Source organism: Schistocerca gregaria, chromosome 1, assembly GCF_023897955.1.
Source record: "Schistocerca gregaria isolate iqSchGreg1 chromosome 1, iqSchGreg1.2, whole genome shotgun sequence".
NCBI lineage: Eukaryota > Metazoa > Arthropoda > Insecta > Orthoptera > Acrididae > Schistocerca > Schistocerca gregaria.
The window spans coordinates 143,310,000-143,330,663 of record NC_064920.1 but is presented as its reverse complement, the minus strand read 5'-3'; the positions used below and the strand labels follow the sequence as shown (position 1 = coordinate 143,330,663).

The 20,664-nt window shown below is 41.6% G+C and overlaps 1 protein-coding gene across 1 annotated transcript in view; it reads left to right on the top strand.

The window, feature by feature from the left end:
* Positions 1-20,664, top strand: part of LOC126334937 (tRNA (uracil-5-)-methyltransferase homolog A-like) — an 81,129-nt gene that overhangs the window by 48,288 nt on the left and 12,177 nt on the right. The window contains exon 6 of the mRNA XM_049997681.1: positions 10,888-11,015. Coding sequence (XP_049853638.1) covers positions 10,888-11,015 — 128 coding nt within the window. The remainder of the gene's footprint in view (positions 1-10,887; positions 11,016-20,664) is intronic.

Genomic DNA, 20,664 nt, shown 5'->3' with positions numbered 1-20,664 from the left:
CTTAGAAGATACAAAAAAAGTGAAAATAGAAGGAAATAAAGCCAAACATTCAACACAAACCAAAAGAAATTTTACCAGACAATAGATAACACACACATTAAAATAGACACTCCACCAAACATAACAGACATGGAACACTTCTGGAGCAACATATGGTCAAACCCGGTACAACATAACAGGCATGCACAGTGTATTGAAGCAAAAACAGACACATACAAGATGATACCACAAATGCCTGAAGTGATAATTTTGCAACATGAAGTCACCAAAGCAATTAATTCTACTCACAATTGGAAAGCCCCTGGAAAAGATAAAATAGCAAATTTCTGGCTAAAGAAGTTCACCTCAACACATTCACATCTAACTAAATTATTTAACAGTTACATTGCAGATCCATACACATTCCCTGATACACTTACACATGGAACAACTTATATGAAACCTAAAGATCAAGCAGCAAACCCAGCTAAATACCGCCCAGCTAAATACCGCCCCATAACATGCCTACCAACAATATACAAAATATTAACTTCTGTCATTACACAGAAGCAGAAATATGTCTGCCTGTGTCTGTGTATGTGCGGATGGATATGTGTGTGTGTGTGTGTGTGTGTGTGCGCGAGTGTACACCTGTCCTTTTTTTCCCCTAAGGGAAGTCTTTCCGCTCCCGGGATTGGAATGACTCCTTACCCTCTGCCTTAAAACCCACATCCTTTCATTTTTCCCTCTCCTTCCCTCTTTCCTGACGAAGCAACTGCCAGTTGCGAAAGCTCGTAATTCTGTGTGTGTGTTTGTGTGTTTTGTTCATGTGCCTGTCTGCCGGCGCTTTCCCGCTTGGTAAGTCTTGGAATCTTTGTTTTTAATATAAAAGCTATAAATACTTATACTAAACCAATATTGACCTACTCATTTGGAGTTGGGAAATGGAGTAACACAGACCTAGAAGCACTTAATACACTTACACGATCACAATGCCACAAATATAGAATACATCACATACATTCAGCAACAGGATGATTCACATTAAGCAGAAAGTAAGGAAGAAGGAGATTTATCGACATAAAAAACTTACATTATGGACAGGTAGACAATTTAAGAAAATTCTTTCTAGAACGAGCAGAAACTAGCAAAATACACAAAGCAATCACTCATATAAATACATCGGCTACACCACTGCAATTTCATAACCACTTCTACAACCCTTTAGATCACATAACATCAACAGATACGAAGAAAGTAAATTGGAAAAAGAAAACACTACATGACAAGCACCTGTATCATCTAACACAGCCACACATTGATCAAGACGCATCCAACACATGGCTAAGAAAAGGCAATATATACAGTGAGACGGAAGGATTCATGATTGCAATACAGGATCAAACAATTAACACCAGATATTACAGCAAGCATATTATTAAAGATCCCAATACCACAACAGATAAATACAGACTTTGCAAACAACAAATAGAAACAGTAGATCACATCACAAGCGCATGAACAATACTAGCAAATACAGAATACCCCAGAAGACATGACAATGTAGCAAAAATAATACATCAACAGCTTGCCTTACAACATAAACTTATAAAACAACACGTGCCCACATACAAGTATGCACCACAAAATGTACTGGAGAATGATGAATACAAATTATACTGGAACAGAACCATTATAACAGATAAAACAACACCATATAACAAACCTAACATCATACTCACCAATAAAAAGAAGAAATTAACACAACTAATCAAAATATCCATACCCAATACAACAAATATACAAAAGAAAACAGGAGAAAAAATTGAAAAATACATCCAACTGGCTGAGGAAGTCAAGGATATGTGGCATCAGGATAAAGTTGACATTATACCATCAACTACAGGAGTCATACCACACAATATCCACCAGTACATCAATGCAATACAGTTACATCCAAACTTATATATACAACTACAGAAATCCGTAATTATTGATACATGTTCAATTACCCGAAAGTTCCTAACTGCAATATAACATATACCGTACAGTTAAAAGGAAGTCACGCTTGATCAAGGTCCACGTCACTTTCTACTTTTGACCAGACATAACGTCTGAGATAAGAAAGAAATAGTAATAATACACTTGAAATCAAGTACCATAGGGAATTGTTGCAGTTGACATTGCCCATTACACTCTTTATGTTCCAGTTTTGCTTGTAGAAAAAATTCTGTATTTTGATGCAGTTAGTCACACATTGTAACATACTCTTATTTTGAGCAACAGGGCTTAATATGTGTGAGAGAAGTGATAATCAAAATAACTTACTTGAGAACTGTCATTGATCTCAACAGACTGTTATTTTGTGATTAGTATCTGTTAATAAAATTGTCCTCAAGAGGTAGACCCTTATTGCTTGTTCAGAAAATTGTAAAACTGTGCTTTTGTAATATATTACAAAGTGTTGTATTAATGTAGAATATTAGAAGGGACTGAACCACAGAGTTAGATACAACTGCCTGATGCCATGTATGTTTGTCTCCAAAACTCCCAAACTATAGGGCATTAGATAAGATCATGTGAGCATAGTATCTTCAGAAATTTGTTTCTTGCAAAGGATATCTACAGGGTGATTATAATTAAAGTCTTAGCTCCAAAAATGCTGTAAAAAGAGAACTGCTGCTTAGGATGACAGCGAATTTGAATGGAATGTTATTGAAGAAGAGAGAAACATCATCGGGGGATGCTTACACTGGATAGCAGTGTAAGCATCATAACATAAATGGATTTGGCTACAAATGACAGACAGATCACAATACAACAGCTATGGTGAGAATTGCACATTAAACCAAGCATACTATGCTGTATAAACACACAAGTTTGGCATTCAACAGTTGTGGCACTGTTACATATGAAGTCCATTCTCCACGCCATTGCTGTACCACTCGCATGTGAAAAATTGGGCCAAAAGCTGCATAAAAAACAACAATAAAATTGGTTTTTAATTGTCCTAGGACCAAAAACTGTACAAAAAGCAACAATGAATTTAGTTTTTGTTGTTCTGAGGGTGAAAACTGCATAAAGAGCAACAACAAAATAGGTTTTTAATTGTTGTGAAACTTGCACAAGACATGTTTGGTGCCCTGTCCATTGTTTTCTGCCACAAGTTTAAATTGAGAAACAGCATGTTCCACAGCAGAGTGTGTAAGGGGTCACATTCAGAATGTGGTGGACAATGTGTGCCTTCAGTTCAGCTATGTTTGTGATTGGAGCAGATAACCCCACAGCCAGAAGTCACACAGATTAAGATCAGTTGATCTGGACAGTCAGGCTATAGGTAAGTGACAGCTGATAATTCTAGCATTTTCAAAATGCCTCTGGAACAGCTGCTTCACTCGTTGTACAAAGTATGGAGCAGCCCATTGTTACAAAAAAATGATCCTACAACACATCCTCGCTGTTGGAATGATATTCATGCACAAAAGACCCAGTTCACCAGTGATGTTATGGGCAGGGTACCAGCTGACTTGAAGAACTCCACATCTCCAAGAAGGGCGACAGAAGCGTCTGTGGCAACTACCGGGAATATCTCTACTCTCTGTCACTGGCAAAATTTTTGCAAGAATCCTTTTAAATCGCCTCCAGACACTTTCAGAGACTATACGACCTGAGTCTCAATGCAGGTTTTGACCTTCAAGAGGGACAATTTGCATGATTTCTGTGCACAACAACTACAGAAGAAGTGCAGAGAACAGCAAAAGCCTTTACTACTTGTTTTCTATGATCTAGGAAAGGCCTTTGATGCAGTTCCCAGAGAAGCCATGTGGATGGTCTTAAAACGCTTTGGCTGCCCTGAACATTTTGTTGACTTGGTTGAAGCTCTCCACGATGATATGACTGGACAGGTCCTCTGCCAGAATGAAACAACTGGTGAATTCCCAATAACAAGTGCGCTTAAACAAGGATGCGTTGTTGCACCAACATTATTTGCATTGTATCTGGCAGCTATGCTTTACGAGACATCTGCAAACAATGCAGGAATAGAACTAAAGTACAGGTTTGATGGAGGATTATTCAACCAGTCCAGACTCCATTCAAAAAGGTTCACCAGTACCACTCGTGTGACAGAGCTGCAGTATGCTGATGACAATGCTTCTCCAGCTCATTCACTTGCAGAGTTGCAGCTGTCATTTGATTCCTTCAGCAGGGCGTACGAATGATTTCTCTCCATCAATATTCCACAGACAAAGGTGATGGGGCAGCCAACTCCTGGCTCCTCTGTTCCTGATTTCAGCATATCCATTTATGATATACCCTTGGAACAATTGGACCATTTCCTCTACCTAGGAAGTATACTGTCATCTAACTGCTCATCAGGAAAAGATGTAGAAAATAGATTACATGCTGCCCTTGTAGCATTTGGACGTCTTACAAAGCCTGTATTCTTGAATAAAGACCTAACACTGTACACCAAACTGATGGTGTACAAAGCTGTAGTCATTTCCACCATGCTATATGGTTGCAAAACCTGGATGTTATATTGCTGTGATCTGAAGAAACTAGAACGCTTCAACCAACAGAAGCTAAGATATATCATGAACCTGAAATGGGATGACTTCATATCCAACACAGCTGTTCTTGAGAAAGCAAAAATGTGTAGCATGGAAGCTCTTATCATTGGGCATCAACTCAGATGGGTCGGGCATGTCCAGCGGATGAAAAATGACAGACTTCCACGCCAAATGCTGTACAGCGAAGTGCGCACAGGTAAAAGGCCACGAGGTGCCCCTCTCAAACATTATAAGGATCAGTACATGAAAAATCTGAAAAACTTGAACATCGATCTGAGTAACTGGTCCACAATAGCAGAAGATCGAAGTTGCTGGTGCTCAGTTACCTCAAATGCTCTTCAAACCTTGAGCTGGAACGTCGAAGAATGGAGAATCACAAACGTCGGAGACATAAACTCCTCCAGGCTCAACCACGCCCTCCACCTTCCATCAGCTGTAATGTCTGTGGCTGCCTGTTCCACAATAGGATTGGATTCTTAAGCCATCAATGACACTTCCATGCCTGAATCGTGACAAAGGAAATCTCAGGAGAGAAATGAAAACTCGGATATGAGTATCAGCCGCCGCCACCGCCGCCGACGATGGGTAACAGGACCTGCTGGACCCAACTCCTTAAAAAACAAAAACAAAAAATTGTTCTATGATAAACACAACACACACCACGTAGTAACCTTTGTAGAATGAAGCGGTAATGGTTGGTGTGTGGGGGTGCATTATTTTCTGTTGTCCATATTCTGCAATTCTGTCTGTTGATGTGACCTTGAATGTGGAAATGAGTTCCACAGAATGTTCCCTGGCCATTTGTTGTCCATTTCCATGCAAGCAAGAAATTCAAAAGCAAACATCAGCATGAAGCAACATGGGTAATTTGGCACCGATAGCAGTGCAGGATATTTCGTAGTATTTTATGCACCATGCTCACAGCATTTCCAAAGTTTGGACAACTCCCCGCAGGTTGTGGCCACATCTTCTACTGACATTGGATCAGTTGTTTTCCTCCCTCTGCCACATTACATTTCAGAAGAACCTGTCATTTTGAATTTCATAATCGTTTCCTCGAGATCCTTTTCAGACATCGGACCAATGCTTTTTTGAGTGTCTGGAACTTCTGCAGAGTTACTAGTGTGCAGTCATCATTCTTGTAAAAGAGCTTTACCAGCAGCACACAATCCTACATTGAGACAGTCGTTCTGAGAGTCTCTTATGTGAACTGTGGAACAGCCCTGTACCTCACATCTTTTATTTTGTGTATGCACCATCTAATGCTAAAATTTTTGTTGTATTTGTTTTTTTTTTTTCATAATGTTCCCTATTGCTAGATAGCATTCCATTCAAATTTGACATCAGTCTAATCTATGAACAAATGTTGGGGAGATCAAAGTGTTAAATTTTCAAATGTGAATAATTCACCCAAACTGGAATGTCATTATGTGGTGGTTTTCTTGTGGACTTTATCCTACATGTGCCATACAATGACAGTCTATAAAGTTGAGTTACCTATGTCTGTAAGCACATCATTTGTTCTATAGCAGACAATGATTGTACAAGATTCAAGGTCAGATATCTATGCATCACCTCATGTTGAGTCCAGCAGCTCTGTTCATGAGCCATGCCCTAGTGTCATTAAGTCATTCATCACAGTTGTATCACATACCTCATAGAGGCAGGTAATTTGTCAACCTTGGTAGCTAGGGCTCTACGTAGGTGCTAATAGGTTAATAATGGGAACTGGAGAATTCTGTAGGTATGTGGGAATGGGCTTTGGCATGTTACAAAATCGTCCCAAAATAATGAAGTGGTGAAAACAGCATGACATTATCCATTGTTAAGGGCAGAGCAGTTGAAAAACATTACATCTTTTCCCTGGGCACTTTTTATTGTTCAGAATCAGCTTCAGAAGGCTGGGCTACAACAGGAATTTGTGGCTCTGAAGAAGACAGTATATTAACACTGATTCTATTGGCTATTGTTTGCATTGTATCTTAAGTGTCAAAATTCTGATGATTTTGTATTTTTCCTAGGAATAAGTTGTCCCATAAAATTATAGACTGAAAGGTGTCCACTTCTAATCTGAAAACCTCTGTGGGCCATCTTGCAATGACTTGTGTCTGTTGTAGTGTGGGGCTAAATCTCGTTCTTTGAACTTGGAATGCTTCAGAAGGTACATGGTTGGATTGATGCTTCCTACTGTAGTCAAATTATGAGTAGTGTGACAAGTACTGGTATATTCTGAGGAAACAATCTGTTTCCAGCTGGACAAGCTAGCAATACATATAGCATAAATAGTGCAGGATAGAATGAGATTGCACCTCTAGACTTGTCTCCCCATGCACTGAACTTCAACATTTATAAAAATGAATAGATAGAAAATGGATGGTCTGAAAAAACTGGAAAATAAATACAGTACAAAAAAATGCTACCCTCTCAAGCTGCTGCCCCTAGACGCATGCCTAGGGCTGCAAAATAACTGACGTTGAACATAGTTACAATATTATCTAAAGGAAACTTGCTACTCACCATATAGCAGAGGTGCTGAGTTGCAGATAGACACAGCAAAAAGACTGTCACAGATAAATAAAACGTTTTGGCTTTGTCAACAATACACACACACACACACACACACACACACACACACACACACACACACACAAATGCGCGTGTATGCAAATGCAACTCAGCTCACCCGCAGTCTGAGGTAACTGAAACTGCACTGTGAACAGCAGCACCAGTGTGTGATGGGAGTGGCAACTGGCTGGGGGTAAGAAGGGGGCTGGGGCAGGGAGGGTGAGATATAGTATGGTGGGGGGTGGCGGACTGTGAAGTGCTGCAGGTTAGACAGATGACAGGAGAGAGGTGGGGAAGAGGGGGGGGGGGGGGGGGCAAGTAGTGGAAAAAGAGAGACGTAAAAAGACTGAGTGTGATGCTGGAATGGAAACGTGGAAGGGGCTGGTTGCACGAGGACAGTGACTAACAAAGGTTGAGGCCAGGAGGATTACAGGAGCATAGGATGTATTGCAGGGAGAGTTCCCACCTGCACGTTTCAGAAAAGCTGGTGTTGGTGGGAAGGATCCATATGATACAGGCTGTGAAGCAGTCATTGAAATGAAGGATGTCGTGTTTGGCAGCATGTTCAGCAACAGGGTGGTCCACTTGTTTCTTGGCCACAGTTTGTCAGTGGCCATTGATGCGGACAGACAGCTTGTTGGTTGTCATGCCCACATAGAATGTTGTCATGCCCACATAAAATGCAGCACAGTGGTTGCAGCTTAGCTTGTCGATCACATGACTGGTTTCACATGTAGTCATGCCTTTGATGGGGTAGGTGACCTGGACTTGAGTAGGTGGTGGTAGGAGGACATATGGGACAGATCTTGCATCTAGGTCTGTTACAGGGGTATGAGCCATGAGGTAAGGGATTGTGTAAGGATGGACTAGTATATTGTGTAGGTTTGGATCCTTACACAACCCATGTTCTCAACCCCTTACTTGTGGCTCATTCCCTTGTAATAGACCTAGATGCAAGACCTGTCCCATACATCCTCCCACCACCACCTATTCCAGACCGGTCATGAACATTACCTATCCCATCGAAGGCAGGGCTACCAGTGAAAACAGTCATGTGATGCTAAGCTGTTATCACTGTGCTGCATCCTGTGTGGGCATGACAACATTCTATCTGGGCAAACAACCAACAAGCCGTCTGTCCGCATCAATAGCTATTGACAAACTGTGGCCAAGAAACAAGTGGACCACCCAGTTGCTGAACATGCTGCCAAACATGACATCTTTCATTTCAATGACTGCTTTACAGCCTGTACCATATGGATCCTTCCCACCAACACCAGATTTTCTGTATTGTGCAGGTGGGAACTCTCCCTGCAATACACCTTACATTCCCATAACCCTCCTGGCCTCAACCCTCGTTACTCACTGTTCTCACCCATACAGCCACTTCCCTGTTCCCATTCCAACACTTCACAGCCGTCATTCCACCATCACACTCAGTCTTTTTATTTCTCTCCTTTTCCACTACTTCCCCTCCCCCCCCCCCCCCCCCTAGCCCTCTCCCTTTCCCACCTCTCTCCTGTTTTCTGTCTAACCTGCAGCACTTCACTGTCCGCCACCCCCACCATACTATCTCTCATGCTCCCTGCCCCACCCCCTTCTTACCTCCACCCAGTCACTACCACCATCATGCACTGGTGCTGCTGTTCACAGTGTGGTTTCAGTTTCGTGAGACTGTGGTCGTGTGTGCGTTTGTTTGTGTGTGTGTGTGTGTGTGTGCGTGTGTGTGTGTGTGTGTGTGTGTGTGTTTACGTCTATTGTTGATGAAGGTCTTAATGGCTGAAAGCTGTATTTATTTGTGACAGTCTTTTGTGTTGTTACTATCAGTAACTCAGCATCTCTGCTATATGTGGAGTAGCAACTTTAACTTCATAATGTTGTTACATACCATCCTGGATTTTCTATTGTTTTATGACCAAAGTTACGAAGATATAAAATGCCAACAGGCTGTAGCAAGAAAGCTTTTATGAAAAAAGAGGATTTTTTTAATGTTTGGCATCAATTTAAGTGTTGGGAAGTCTTTTCTGAAGGTATTTATGTCGATATTTGTCTGGTTTTGAGCTTTTTATGAAAATGAAATGTGCATGATGAGTATTTTTGAACAGAAGTTAGTTGAAGCTGGCGTTACAAAAGAATGCTGTAGATAAGATTGGCAGACTAAGTGCTAATGAGGAAATACTGAATCAAATCAGGGGGAAAAAGAAATATATGGCACAACTTCACTTAAAGAAGGGATCAGTTGACAAAGACATTGTGAGACACTAAGGAATCACCAGTTTAGTAATAGAGGAAAGTTTGTGTAGGTGAGTGGGTGGGGTTTTAAAATAAAAATTGTTAACGGAGAGCAAGAGATGAATACAGTAAGGAGGTTCAGTTGGACATAGGCTGTAGTAATCTGTAGGTGAAGAGGCTTTCACAGGATAGAGTATCATGGACAGCTGCATTTAACCAGTCTCCAGATTGAAGACAACAACAATGTGCCCATAGCTTCTATTTGGAGTGTCTTTACTGTGCAGTTAGTCTCCATTGCAGTTCTTTCTGCTGTTTATCACACTCTGTCATTTTTCTCTCTGTGTTTTGTTCATTGCTGTCATTATTTGTTTTGATGGCACATGATAATTTCTAGGCAGATGGGTTGTAGTCTTGTTTTGTTGATATAGTTGTTGTGTTGTGCCATGTTAGTATTGTTTATTTGAAGTTCTTACTGATTTCTGGTAAACAATATTTAGCAGTATAAATACCCTTACACAAGTTGAAATTGGAAGAAGTTATGTGCAGTATGTAAGACAATTTAATGAAATTTATTGTCTAATAGCACAAAAGCTTAAAAAGGGAGAAAGTACGAGGGTAATCCCAAAAGAAAGGTCTCCTATTTATTTTTACAATGGTTTACATCAGTTTACAGCTTGAACATTAAGCTATTTTTCGAAATAATCATCATTTCTGTCGATTCATTTTTGTAGACGCTGTGGCAGTTTTTGTGTGCCCATGTCATACCAGCTCACCGCCAGCTCTGCAGCTTTGGCAAAGAAGGATGCTGCCACTGACATTGCTTGGTCTCAGGTGTAAAGTGGTATGCCCAGGTTTCATCACCCATGACAATTGAGTCCAGAAAGATGCCCTGTTCGGCTGCAAGGTGGTGAAGAAATGTGTGGGAACCATCAACTTGTTGCCACACGTGGTCCTCAGTCAGAATGTGAGGCACCCATCTTGCACACACCTTCTGGTAGTTAAAATTCTGTGAGCGGTGCTTTGGGAAACCTCAGGAACCAACGTGCAGATATCAACCAGGGTAATCCGCCGATCTTCATGCATGCTTTGCTCAACCTTCAACACTGTCTCCTCAGAAATTGACGGTCTTCCGCTCCTTCGTTCATCGTGAGTTTCGGTCCAACAAGCTGCAAACTCTCTACACCACTTACAAACATTTTTGACATCCATGTACGACTCACTATACACTTCCATCAATTGGCGATGGATTTCAGTCGGCGCAGTGCGCTTTGCGTTCAAAAACCAAATAACTGCGTGCAATTCACACTTGGCAGTAACATCCAAAGGGAGCTCCATTCTCAATGGCTGCCAAGCCGAGACAGAGCGCCTCAGCGCGGCATGTGCATGTTTACACACAGTGCTTGAAGCGCTCTTCATAACAATGTGAAAAGTGAGTTCTGTACTTATAAAAAAATAGGAGACCTTACTTTTAGGATGACCATCATAAATACAGTATAACTGCAATGACAATATGTTAATGTGATTTGTTCATCTTCAACAGGCAGAAACCCTGTAACAGGTGAAGGAACTGTTGGCTTCCGAGTGAGCAGTTATGCTCAGGGTAGCACTGCTGTAGGACCAGTTGATAGTTTAATACATATCCCTCAGCGCATGAAGCTTGCTGCACAGGTAAATATATTTTTAAATTATTTTCTGTCTCTTATTGAAGTCTGCAGAATTTGTTTGCTCTGTGGTATGCGAATACTGCCATCTGTAAGGAAAATTATGTATGTGTTGTTGTTGACTGACATCTGGAGCTTTTGATGTGACACCAGAGGGTTACTGTAATTGCTTCATTACGAAAAAAATGTTATTTCTTAACTTGCCCTTCACTTTGCTTAGTAAGATGTTATTTGGTGTTATGATTTTGGTTTTCATGAAATTAGGAAACTCTTTTAAAAAATTTCAAGTTTTTTGTGTTCTTGAATGACGGGAAATTATTCCTCTGTCAAATCTCATTTGCTCTGTTTTCTAGTGAAAGATGGGGTGCTGATATTCTGAAGGCAGCACAGAATAAGAATTCCTTCTAGTCAAATGTGCAACACCCATTTATATTGTAAACTGTCTACTACAGGTGGAAAAGGGAATGGGCACACATTTTAAAAAATAACAGCAGAGAATACTGAAGTAAATCCATTTATTATTCAGGAAGGTGTTGATGCATTTGCTGGCCCTGTGAAATTCTGCTCTTGTTTACACAATGCCACTTTGCTTTTGGAGACTACTACTGATTCTCAAACACAACAACTGCTTGCAGATTTGCTCCTCCACAGCTATCCTCTTTGTGTCAATGCCCATCAAACAATGAATTCTTCCCATGGTGTTGTTTAGACGAGGCTGCTCAATGGTCTGACCACAGCAGAAATTCAAATGTACCTTTCTGATCAGGGTGTCATTGCTGTCCATTGGGTGATAAAAAAGGTAGATGCATCCTCAGTGCCTACACACACTCTTTTTCTCACTTTTGATAGAGTAATGCTTCCATCACGCTATGAAGTTATCACAATCTGACCGCACATTAGAAACCCAATGGGATTGCTACTAATGTCATCATTATACCCCACTCAAATGTCCTGTCAACACCCGGTCAACTGTGTAACCTGTGGTAGGAATGCTCATGACGGCTATTGCCTGCCTACTTCTCCCTGCTTTATCAACTGCAGTGGCGATCATGCAGTCTCCTCCCCAATATTGTCCAGTGTATCTTGATGAGTGGGCTGTCCTGGAGATCCGGGTTCAGGCAAAAGTGCCTTACCCTGTTGCTCGCTAGTTGTTGGCTAGTTGGGAACCCTGCGTTCTACCATCCAGCACTTACAGTACTGCTTTTCACTCCATGAAGGACATGGCTATGCAGACATGCAACCTCAAATTCAGCACCACAGTTTTAAAAACATACAGTGTCTCAATAGCATCCCCATCTCCTCCTCCAGCTGTGCAACAAGCTACCAAACTTTTGCCTCATAGGGTGAAGTTACCTGCTACACAACCAGCAAGCTGGGAAAGATAGAAGGAATACTCACGCAAATCTTTTTGTGTCCCTCCAGCCGTCAAACATCTGTGTCTTCTTCTGACAACTGGAAAGGCTCCAAGAAATCAAAGGCAAATGGTCTTCTCCTTCGGCAACTCACAGATCCTCTTCAACAATGTTGCTCCCTGACATACTCACCCAGCTGACCTCCGTGTCGCCATTGAGCACCACGAACCATTTTCTGCCCTAGACTCCACAGATCAACAGAGGGAGAATGCCAACATCTCTGTAGATCTCATGGAGGGTGATCCTCCAGCCTCTGTGCCCTCTAGCAATGAGTCTTCGTAGGCTGGCACTCGGCAGCAGCCGAAGTGACACCCCTGCCTTAACACAAGAGCACCCATGCTCCTTTCAGACTCCACTCACACCTATTCCCATTTGGATCTCTCCTTCTGCACTGCCCAGCTTGCCCGTCATCTCAAGTGGTCCAGTCTCTCTGACACGTACTCGTGCAACCATTTCCTGTGTGCCATCTGTTTGCTGACTCCTAGCCCACCTATGTCACACCCAAATGGCAGCTTTCTAAGGCCGAGTGGAGGCTTTGCTCCTCATTAGTGACCTTCAATGAACAAAATTTCCCCAATTGTGATGACCAGGTAGAATATCGTACAAGCATCATCGTTACTGTCGCAGAACATTCCATTCCTCACACTTCATGTTTACCGCACCGTGTCATGGTCCCTCGGTGGAGTGAGGTGTGCCACAATGCAATTCACATGCAGAGACATGCTCTCTGCATTTTTAACTGTCATCTTACAGTGGCAAACTGCATTTGTTATAAACAGTTGCATGCACAGTGTCACCACATTCATCAGAATAGCAAAAAAGGTATCTGGATTTCATTTACTACTTCTTTTAACAGTTACACTCCCTCTTCTGTTGTGTGGGCCAACCTCTGACAGTTCTCTGGGACTAAGGTCCATTCCCCAATTTCCAGCCTAATCGTAGCAGGTGATCTCTTAGTGGACCCTATTGCTATCTCCAACACCCTGGGCTGCTGTTTTGTGGAGATTTGAACTCCACCCACTATCACCCTGCCTCCTTCCATTGGTAACGAGTTGAGGAGGCTGGGGTGATACCCTTTTGTTGTCAGACTCGTGGGTGCTATGAAGGAGCTAGCTCGCTTTCTCACTTCATCCTGGTCCTCTGCCCCAGGGCCAGATGCTGTTCACATGCAGATGTTGCAGCACCTTTGTCTTGCGGGCAAGCACTTTCTGCTTGATAAGTACAACCACATCTGGACAGAGGGCACATTTCCCAGATGCTGGTGTGGAGCCACTCATACCCACATCTAAGCCCGGTAAGGACAAACACCTTCCTCCTAGCTGCTGCCCCATTTCTCTCACCAGCTGTGTTTGCAAGGTGATGGTATGTATAATTCATGCCTGGGCAGTATGGTGGATCGAGTCATGCAATTTACTAACTGCTACACAGTGTGTATTTTGAGTGTGCTGTCTGCAGTTGACCATCTTGTCACTTTGTCAACCTATGTCATGAATGGTTTTCAGCAAAAATACCATACTGTGGCTGTGTTTTTCTGTTGGTGAAAGCCTACAACACCTGCTGGAGGACTGGTATCCTCTGTACTCTCTACACATGGGGCTTCTGAGGTTGCTTGCCCCATTTCCTTCAGAAATTTTTAAAGACCGGGTTTTCAAGGTACATGTGAGTTCTGCCTTATTGGACACTTTTATCCAGGAAAATGGTGTGCCTCAGGGTTCTGTTCTCTCTGCTACCGCCATTAATGCTATTATGGCCGGTCTTCCACTGGGCATCTCTCGCTCCCTTTTCATTGAGATTTTGCCGTCTATTGGAGTTCTGTGGACTTGTCTCCTTGTGCAGTGTCTTCAGCATTGTCCCAATCATCTTTACTCATGGAGCATTGACAGAGGTCTCTGTTTTCCACTGAAAAAAACTGTTTGTATGAATTTCTGGCGGCACAGTCGGTTCTTCCAACATCTTTACATCTTTGGACTATTGCTCTTCCATTCATTTAAACTATGGGATTTATGGGGCCCATGCTTGATAGGCAACTTTCTTCGTCCTCCAACTTGTCTTACCTGGCTCTCCGGTGCACACAGTCCCTCAGTGTCCTACGCGTTCTCCCTGGGGAGCAGATTGGACCATCTCTTCTGTTTGTACTGGTTCCATGACTGTTCAAAACGAGACTATAGGTGTTTCATTTATGCATTTGCACATCCATCCATCATACACTGTCTTAATGCAATCCACCTTCCATTTGGCCACTGGCACCTTTCACAATAGCCTGGTTGAGAGTCTGTATGCAGAAGCTGCTGAACTACCGCTGTCATACCACCGTGATTTTCTCCTTAGCAAATAAGCATACCATTTGTTTGCCATGCCTGGCCACCCATTCTATGCTTCCTTCTTCAGTGACTCCTTTGATGGCCAGTATGGGACGTGTCCCTCTTCTCTGTTTTTTCCTGGAGTTCTTTCAGCTATTGCTTCGACAGCTTAACTTCATGCTACCTGCCACTTTTCCAATGGATGCGAACTATCCATCACCTTGGCTTTGCGCGGCTGCCTGTGTAAACCTGGGACATCATTTGCTTCCTAAGGGCTCTACTCCAGCCTTGCTGTATCACTGTAATTTTCTTGACCTTTACATGGAACTTCATGATAGTATCTTTGTGTACATTGATGGCTCTTGGACTGACCATGGTGTCGGGTGTACCATCATCATTGACACAGTCGATTTTCGGTATCTGCTTCTAGAACGCTGCTCAGTATTTGCAGCGGAGATCTTAGCCCTGTGTCAGGCAACACTGTAAATTTGTCGTTCAGGATTTTTAATTGTGCCATCTGCTCCAATGCTCACAGTGCCCTTCAGAGCCCCTGTGTGCTGTATACCATCATCCCTTAGTGCGAAGGATCCAGGAAAGATTTCACTTGCTTGCACTTGATGGAGTCACTGTGATGTTTATGTGGGTCCCTGGTCACGTCGGTCTGATGGGAAATGAGCCCCTGACACTGCTGCCAAGGCTGCAGTCCTTGTACCTCAGTCCGCTAGTTCTTCCACTCCCTCCAATGATCTCTGTGTTGCTGTCTGTCTGCAGGTGGTGTCAATTCAGCATAACCACTGTTCTTCCGTTTATGGGAAGAAGCTCTGTGGGATCGTGGGATTAAACCCCTCCCAGCAGCTTGGCTGACACTCATTGCCCTCAACTTTTTAAAATAATTTCGAGAAAGATGTCAGCAAGTAAATTGTATGATAATTGTTTAAGTCTTTCTTGTCACCTTCCCAATGAAGTGATTTAACAGTTGCATTCCCAGTGCTAGTGATGCATTCCATATGTCATTAAGGGTGTTACTTATTAAGTTGGCACAACATTTCAGGATTATGTTTGAAAGTCCATCAAGACCACATTATCTTTCGTTTTTTTTTTTTTTAATTTTTATTATTATAAGGGCTATTCAGAAAGAAGGAACGTTTCTGTCTGACGCCGCTAGGTGCACGCCGATCGCGTTTATTTTGGTATGTGTGTGCTCGTCAGCTCAATCAGCATCCATCCATGGCAGTGGGAACGTCTCTGCATGTCTGGTTTTTCGATATTCGAATTTGAAATGTGTGTGCGATTGAAAATCCTGCCAGTTGTGAGATGCAGTCTGTGATATGGTTTTTGTTGACAAAAAACCTAAAACCTATCGAAATTTGTCATGAACTGTGCGAAGTGTACAGAAACAACATAATGAGTGAATGTTCCGTCCGGAAATGGTGCATTCGGTTTAAAAACGGCCGTACTAACGTTCATGATTGAAGACAAGAGTGGATGCCCAAGCATTGTGACTGACGATCTTGTTGCTAAAGTTGATGAAGCGATTTGTGAAAACCGTCACTTCACAATAATGGAGCCTTAGAAGAGCAGTTCAAAACAAACACCGAGGAAAGCTGATGTCCAAAATTTTGTTTTTGCACAACAAGCCTGACCTCACATGGAAAACCACTCTAAAGAACTTAATTCATTCAAATGGGAAATTTTCCCTCATCTGCCCTACAGCCCCGATCTTGCACCAAGCGACTTCGACTTGTTTCCTAAGTTAAAGAACTGGCTTGCAACACATTGCTTTGATGACAAAACGGAACTCCAGGCGGGCGTGACCCACTGGCTGAAATCTCAGGTGGCAGAATTTTACTATGAAGGTCTTTCAAAGCTTGTCCACCACTATGATAAGTACCTCAATGTGTTTGGTGACTATGTGGAAAAGTAGTATGTTAGTCGCTCTTTAGATGTATATAATAAAATGTATTTCTTGTACTTAGTTGTTTTTTTTTTTTTTTTTTTTTTTTTTTTTTTTTTTTTTTTTTTTTTTTTTCCCCTGCCAAAATGTTCCCTTCTTTCTGAATAGCCCTCTTATATTTCTTTCAGTGACGGATGTTGGTGGACTTAAAGTTTTGTAGAATGACATTGTTAAATATATTCTCTCACCCTTTCAACTAAATCATTTAAACTGCTTTTGCTGTTACAATTAGAAAGTGATTCTTAAAATTACTCACAAATTGTGAATTATCAGTCACAACATGTCATTTAGTTTATTTGTTACTGTGTCTTGTATACTGACTGGCTCTCCTGTCTTCCATTTACAGTATCCCATAAAGTTTTAATCTTGCTATCCACATTATTTATTGGTCAGGACACACACATACTTCTTGACATTTTATTTATTTTCCATAAAATATCACAGTATTTTTTGTAGTATGCATGTAATGTCATATCTTGATGTATTCTGACCTTTATATAAATTTCCGTCTACCAATTGCATGAGATTTTAATTCTCTCAGTTGTCCACAGCTAATGTGTGTGTGTGTGTGTGTGTGTGTGTGTGTGTGTGTGTGTGTGTTTGTGTAACTTTTTAGGAAAGCAATCTACAAATATTGACACAAATTTGCTATGGAACCAATGGAATTTCACATTGGCATCTCTTTTTACATATCACCCCACCTCTTTTAACTTACTTTTAAAATATTGTATCCTGTTCTCATTAATAAGCCTCATTGCTTTGTATGAACCTGCCTTTGGGTTGTAAGATGCCTTATTGTTTGTTTCCATTAAGTGTCACACTTGGATAGTCCATTAACAGTGGGGTACATGTAATTTTTTCAACCTGAGCCCTGTCTATAAAAATGTTGTCAATCAGTGTCCTACTATCTTGCTGCACACAGGTTGGAAAATTGACCATTGAAATTTAATTGCAACCCAATGATGAAGATTCTAGTTCATTTTTCCCATCTGCATCTTTTAAAAAATATACATTGAAATTGCCACAGATCACTATATGTTACCTCTTGTCCTGAAAGAAAGCTCAATAATGTATCTAAATTTGTCACAAATGGCTGAAAGTTTCTTAGAGGGGTTCTGTAGATTATTACAATTATCAGACATATATTCTGCAGTAACAACTTACAACCACATTCTTCTACGTTTTGATCAAAACAAAAACTATTTGTTTGAGTATTTTTGGCTTGCTGTTCATTTTTTTTTTTTTTTTTTACATATGTTGTAACTCTTCCTTTTTCCATTTCAACTCTATAAGAAAATGATTCTAGTCTACAATACTTGACATTTAACTTCTTTATCCCTTTGGTTATGTACTGTTCAGGGGCACAGAACAACTATCACTTCAGAATTTTCCACATCTTCTAGGCATACAAGAAGTTCATCTGTCTAATTTTTCAACACCCTAATGTTCTCATGAAACAAATTAATTTTTTTCTGGAAACTATTACATATATTGTGGTTTTGTTCTGCTATAATTCCTTTCTATACTCTCCATCTGTAACCTGACTGTAACTTGAAAAATGTGCCCCCATTGACTCCAGTAATCACAGGGTTTTGTCTTGTGTGCTTTTACAGCCATATTAATCCAGAACTGGTCAAGACACTGTAAAATCTCCACATGGGTGTGTGCTGTTGCAGTACACAAAGTACCCTCCACCATGCACAATAAGATGACTTGTAGAGCATAGATGTAGATGTAGAAGCAGAAGTATTTTTACTGCACCTTACAATTCTTTGATCACTTAAGTCTTTGATCACTTGTGATTCTAAAGTGACTTGTGGTCCTCACACCTGTACTCTTTGATAAAATGTAATCAGTTTCATTTCTAAACAATGTAAAATCCAGGATGGAATGTAACAGTATTATGAAGAGGATAGCTGCTTCTCACCATATGGTGAATATGCTAAATCACAGATAAGCACAACAAAAAGACTGTCAGAAACTGAGCTTTTGGCCAACAAGGCCTTCTTTGGAAACAGACAGCACACACATCCAACTCACACACACACACAAATGCAACTCATACACGCATGACCGGTCTCTGGTTGCTGAGGCCAGACTGAGAGCAGCAGTGCGTGATGAAAGAAGCAACTTGATGGTGCAGGTAAGGAAGAGGCTGGGGTGGAGAGGGAGAAGGATAGCAGGGAAGTGGTGGGACACAATAAAAGTGCTGTTTGTGGGAGTATACAGGGATGAGGTGGAGAGAGGATAGGGCAGATAGATGCAATTTGGAGGTTAGACAGGGGGGGGTTAGCAGTAAAGGAGAGGACAGAAATAAGAAGACTGAGTGTGTTGGTGGAATAGAGGGCTGTGTAGTGCTGGAATGGGAACAGAGAAGGGGCCAGATGGGTAAGGACTGTGACTAAAGAAGGTTGAGGTCAGGAGGGTTATGAGAACATAGGATATGTTGCAGGGAGAGTTCCCACCTGTGCAGTTCCGAAAAGCTGGTGTTGGGAAGGACACAGATGGCACAGGCCATCCCATCAACACCACATTTCCTGAATTGCACAGGTGGCAAGTCTCCCTGCAACATATCCTATGTTTCCATAGCTCTACTGGCCTCAGCCTTCATTAATTGTTGGTTTTAACTATCTGGCCCCTTCCCTGTTCTCATTCCAGCACTACACAGCCCTCTGTTCCACCAATGCACCCACTGTCTTTTTACTTCTCTACTATACTGCAACCGCCCCTCCCCCCCTCCTCCCACCCGCCCTCCAGTTAACCTCCCAATTGTATCTAGCTGCCCTGTCTTCTCTCCACCTCATCCCTGTATACTCCCATATGCATCACTTTACCATCCTCCCCCTCCCCCACTATCCTTCCCCATCTCCACCCCAACCTCCTCCTTACCCCCACCACCCAGCTGCTTCTCCCATCAGGTGCTGCTGCTCTCAGTCTGGCGTTGGCAGCCAGAGACTGTGTGTGTGTGTGTGTGTGTGTGCGTGCGTGTGTGTGTGTGTGTGTGTGTGTGTGTGTGTGTGTGTGCGCGCGCGCGCGTCGCATTTTCTATTTCTGATGAAGGCCTTATTGGCCAAAAGCTCACTTTCTGACAGTTGTGCCTATATGTGTCTCATCTAGCATCTCCACTATTTGATGAGTAGCAACTATCGTTTTCACAATATTGTTGAAGTTTCATTCTTATTGTCATTTGGTCAGTGCCATATGTATCTTCTGTTTATTTTCACCTGGAAGAATGTGTTGATGAGAAACATGTTGTTGTTTTCAGAAAATTCTAATAGAATGTGTGACCTCTGTCATTCCTGGCATCATATTCAAAGTTTCCACACTGAAGGATCATTCTTTTGTTTTATCCTACTTTTGCTGACACTCTCCCATCATCACGATATAGTGGAATTTGCTGTCATCATGAGTTTATTTAACTTTCTGTAGAGAGCTCTTCTATCTCCTCCGAAGAATATTACTGTAATAATGTGTTTTAAGTGCAGTCTAAGAAAGCAGTAGACTGCATTAAAAGACATTATTATGACTCGGTTGTCACAGATGCCAAGCTTTCACAGAGGAATGGGAGCATACTACTGCATAGACATCAGGGATTTTCTGTGAATACTTTTGTTTGCTTTTAATGTAAGTTTTGTTATTCTTTTCAAGATTAATTAAATATCAGTGGTTTTGAAGTATTTTCTTGTTTACAGTGAAGCCTGCACCTGAATTTTCTCCCTTCCCTTTTTTTCTATAGTAAAACTTGCTCTGTTCTTAACTTAATTTTGTCTGTCTCACTCAGTCTCATGTTCTGTTTTAGTTTATTTTATTTGCCAAACACCAGATGAATCTGTTACATTGCATGTTATAGAACACCAAGCAGTATATGTTGATGAGCAGCCTGTCTATGTTTGTTGTCCCTCAGAGGGACATCTTAAGATGCGATGAATACCCTTTGTCAGAAAATTTCCAGGGCAAGTTTTTTATTTATGAGTTTGTAATATTTGTAAA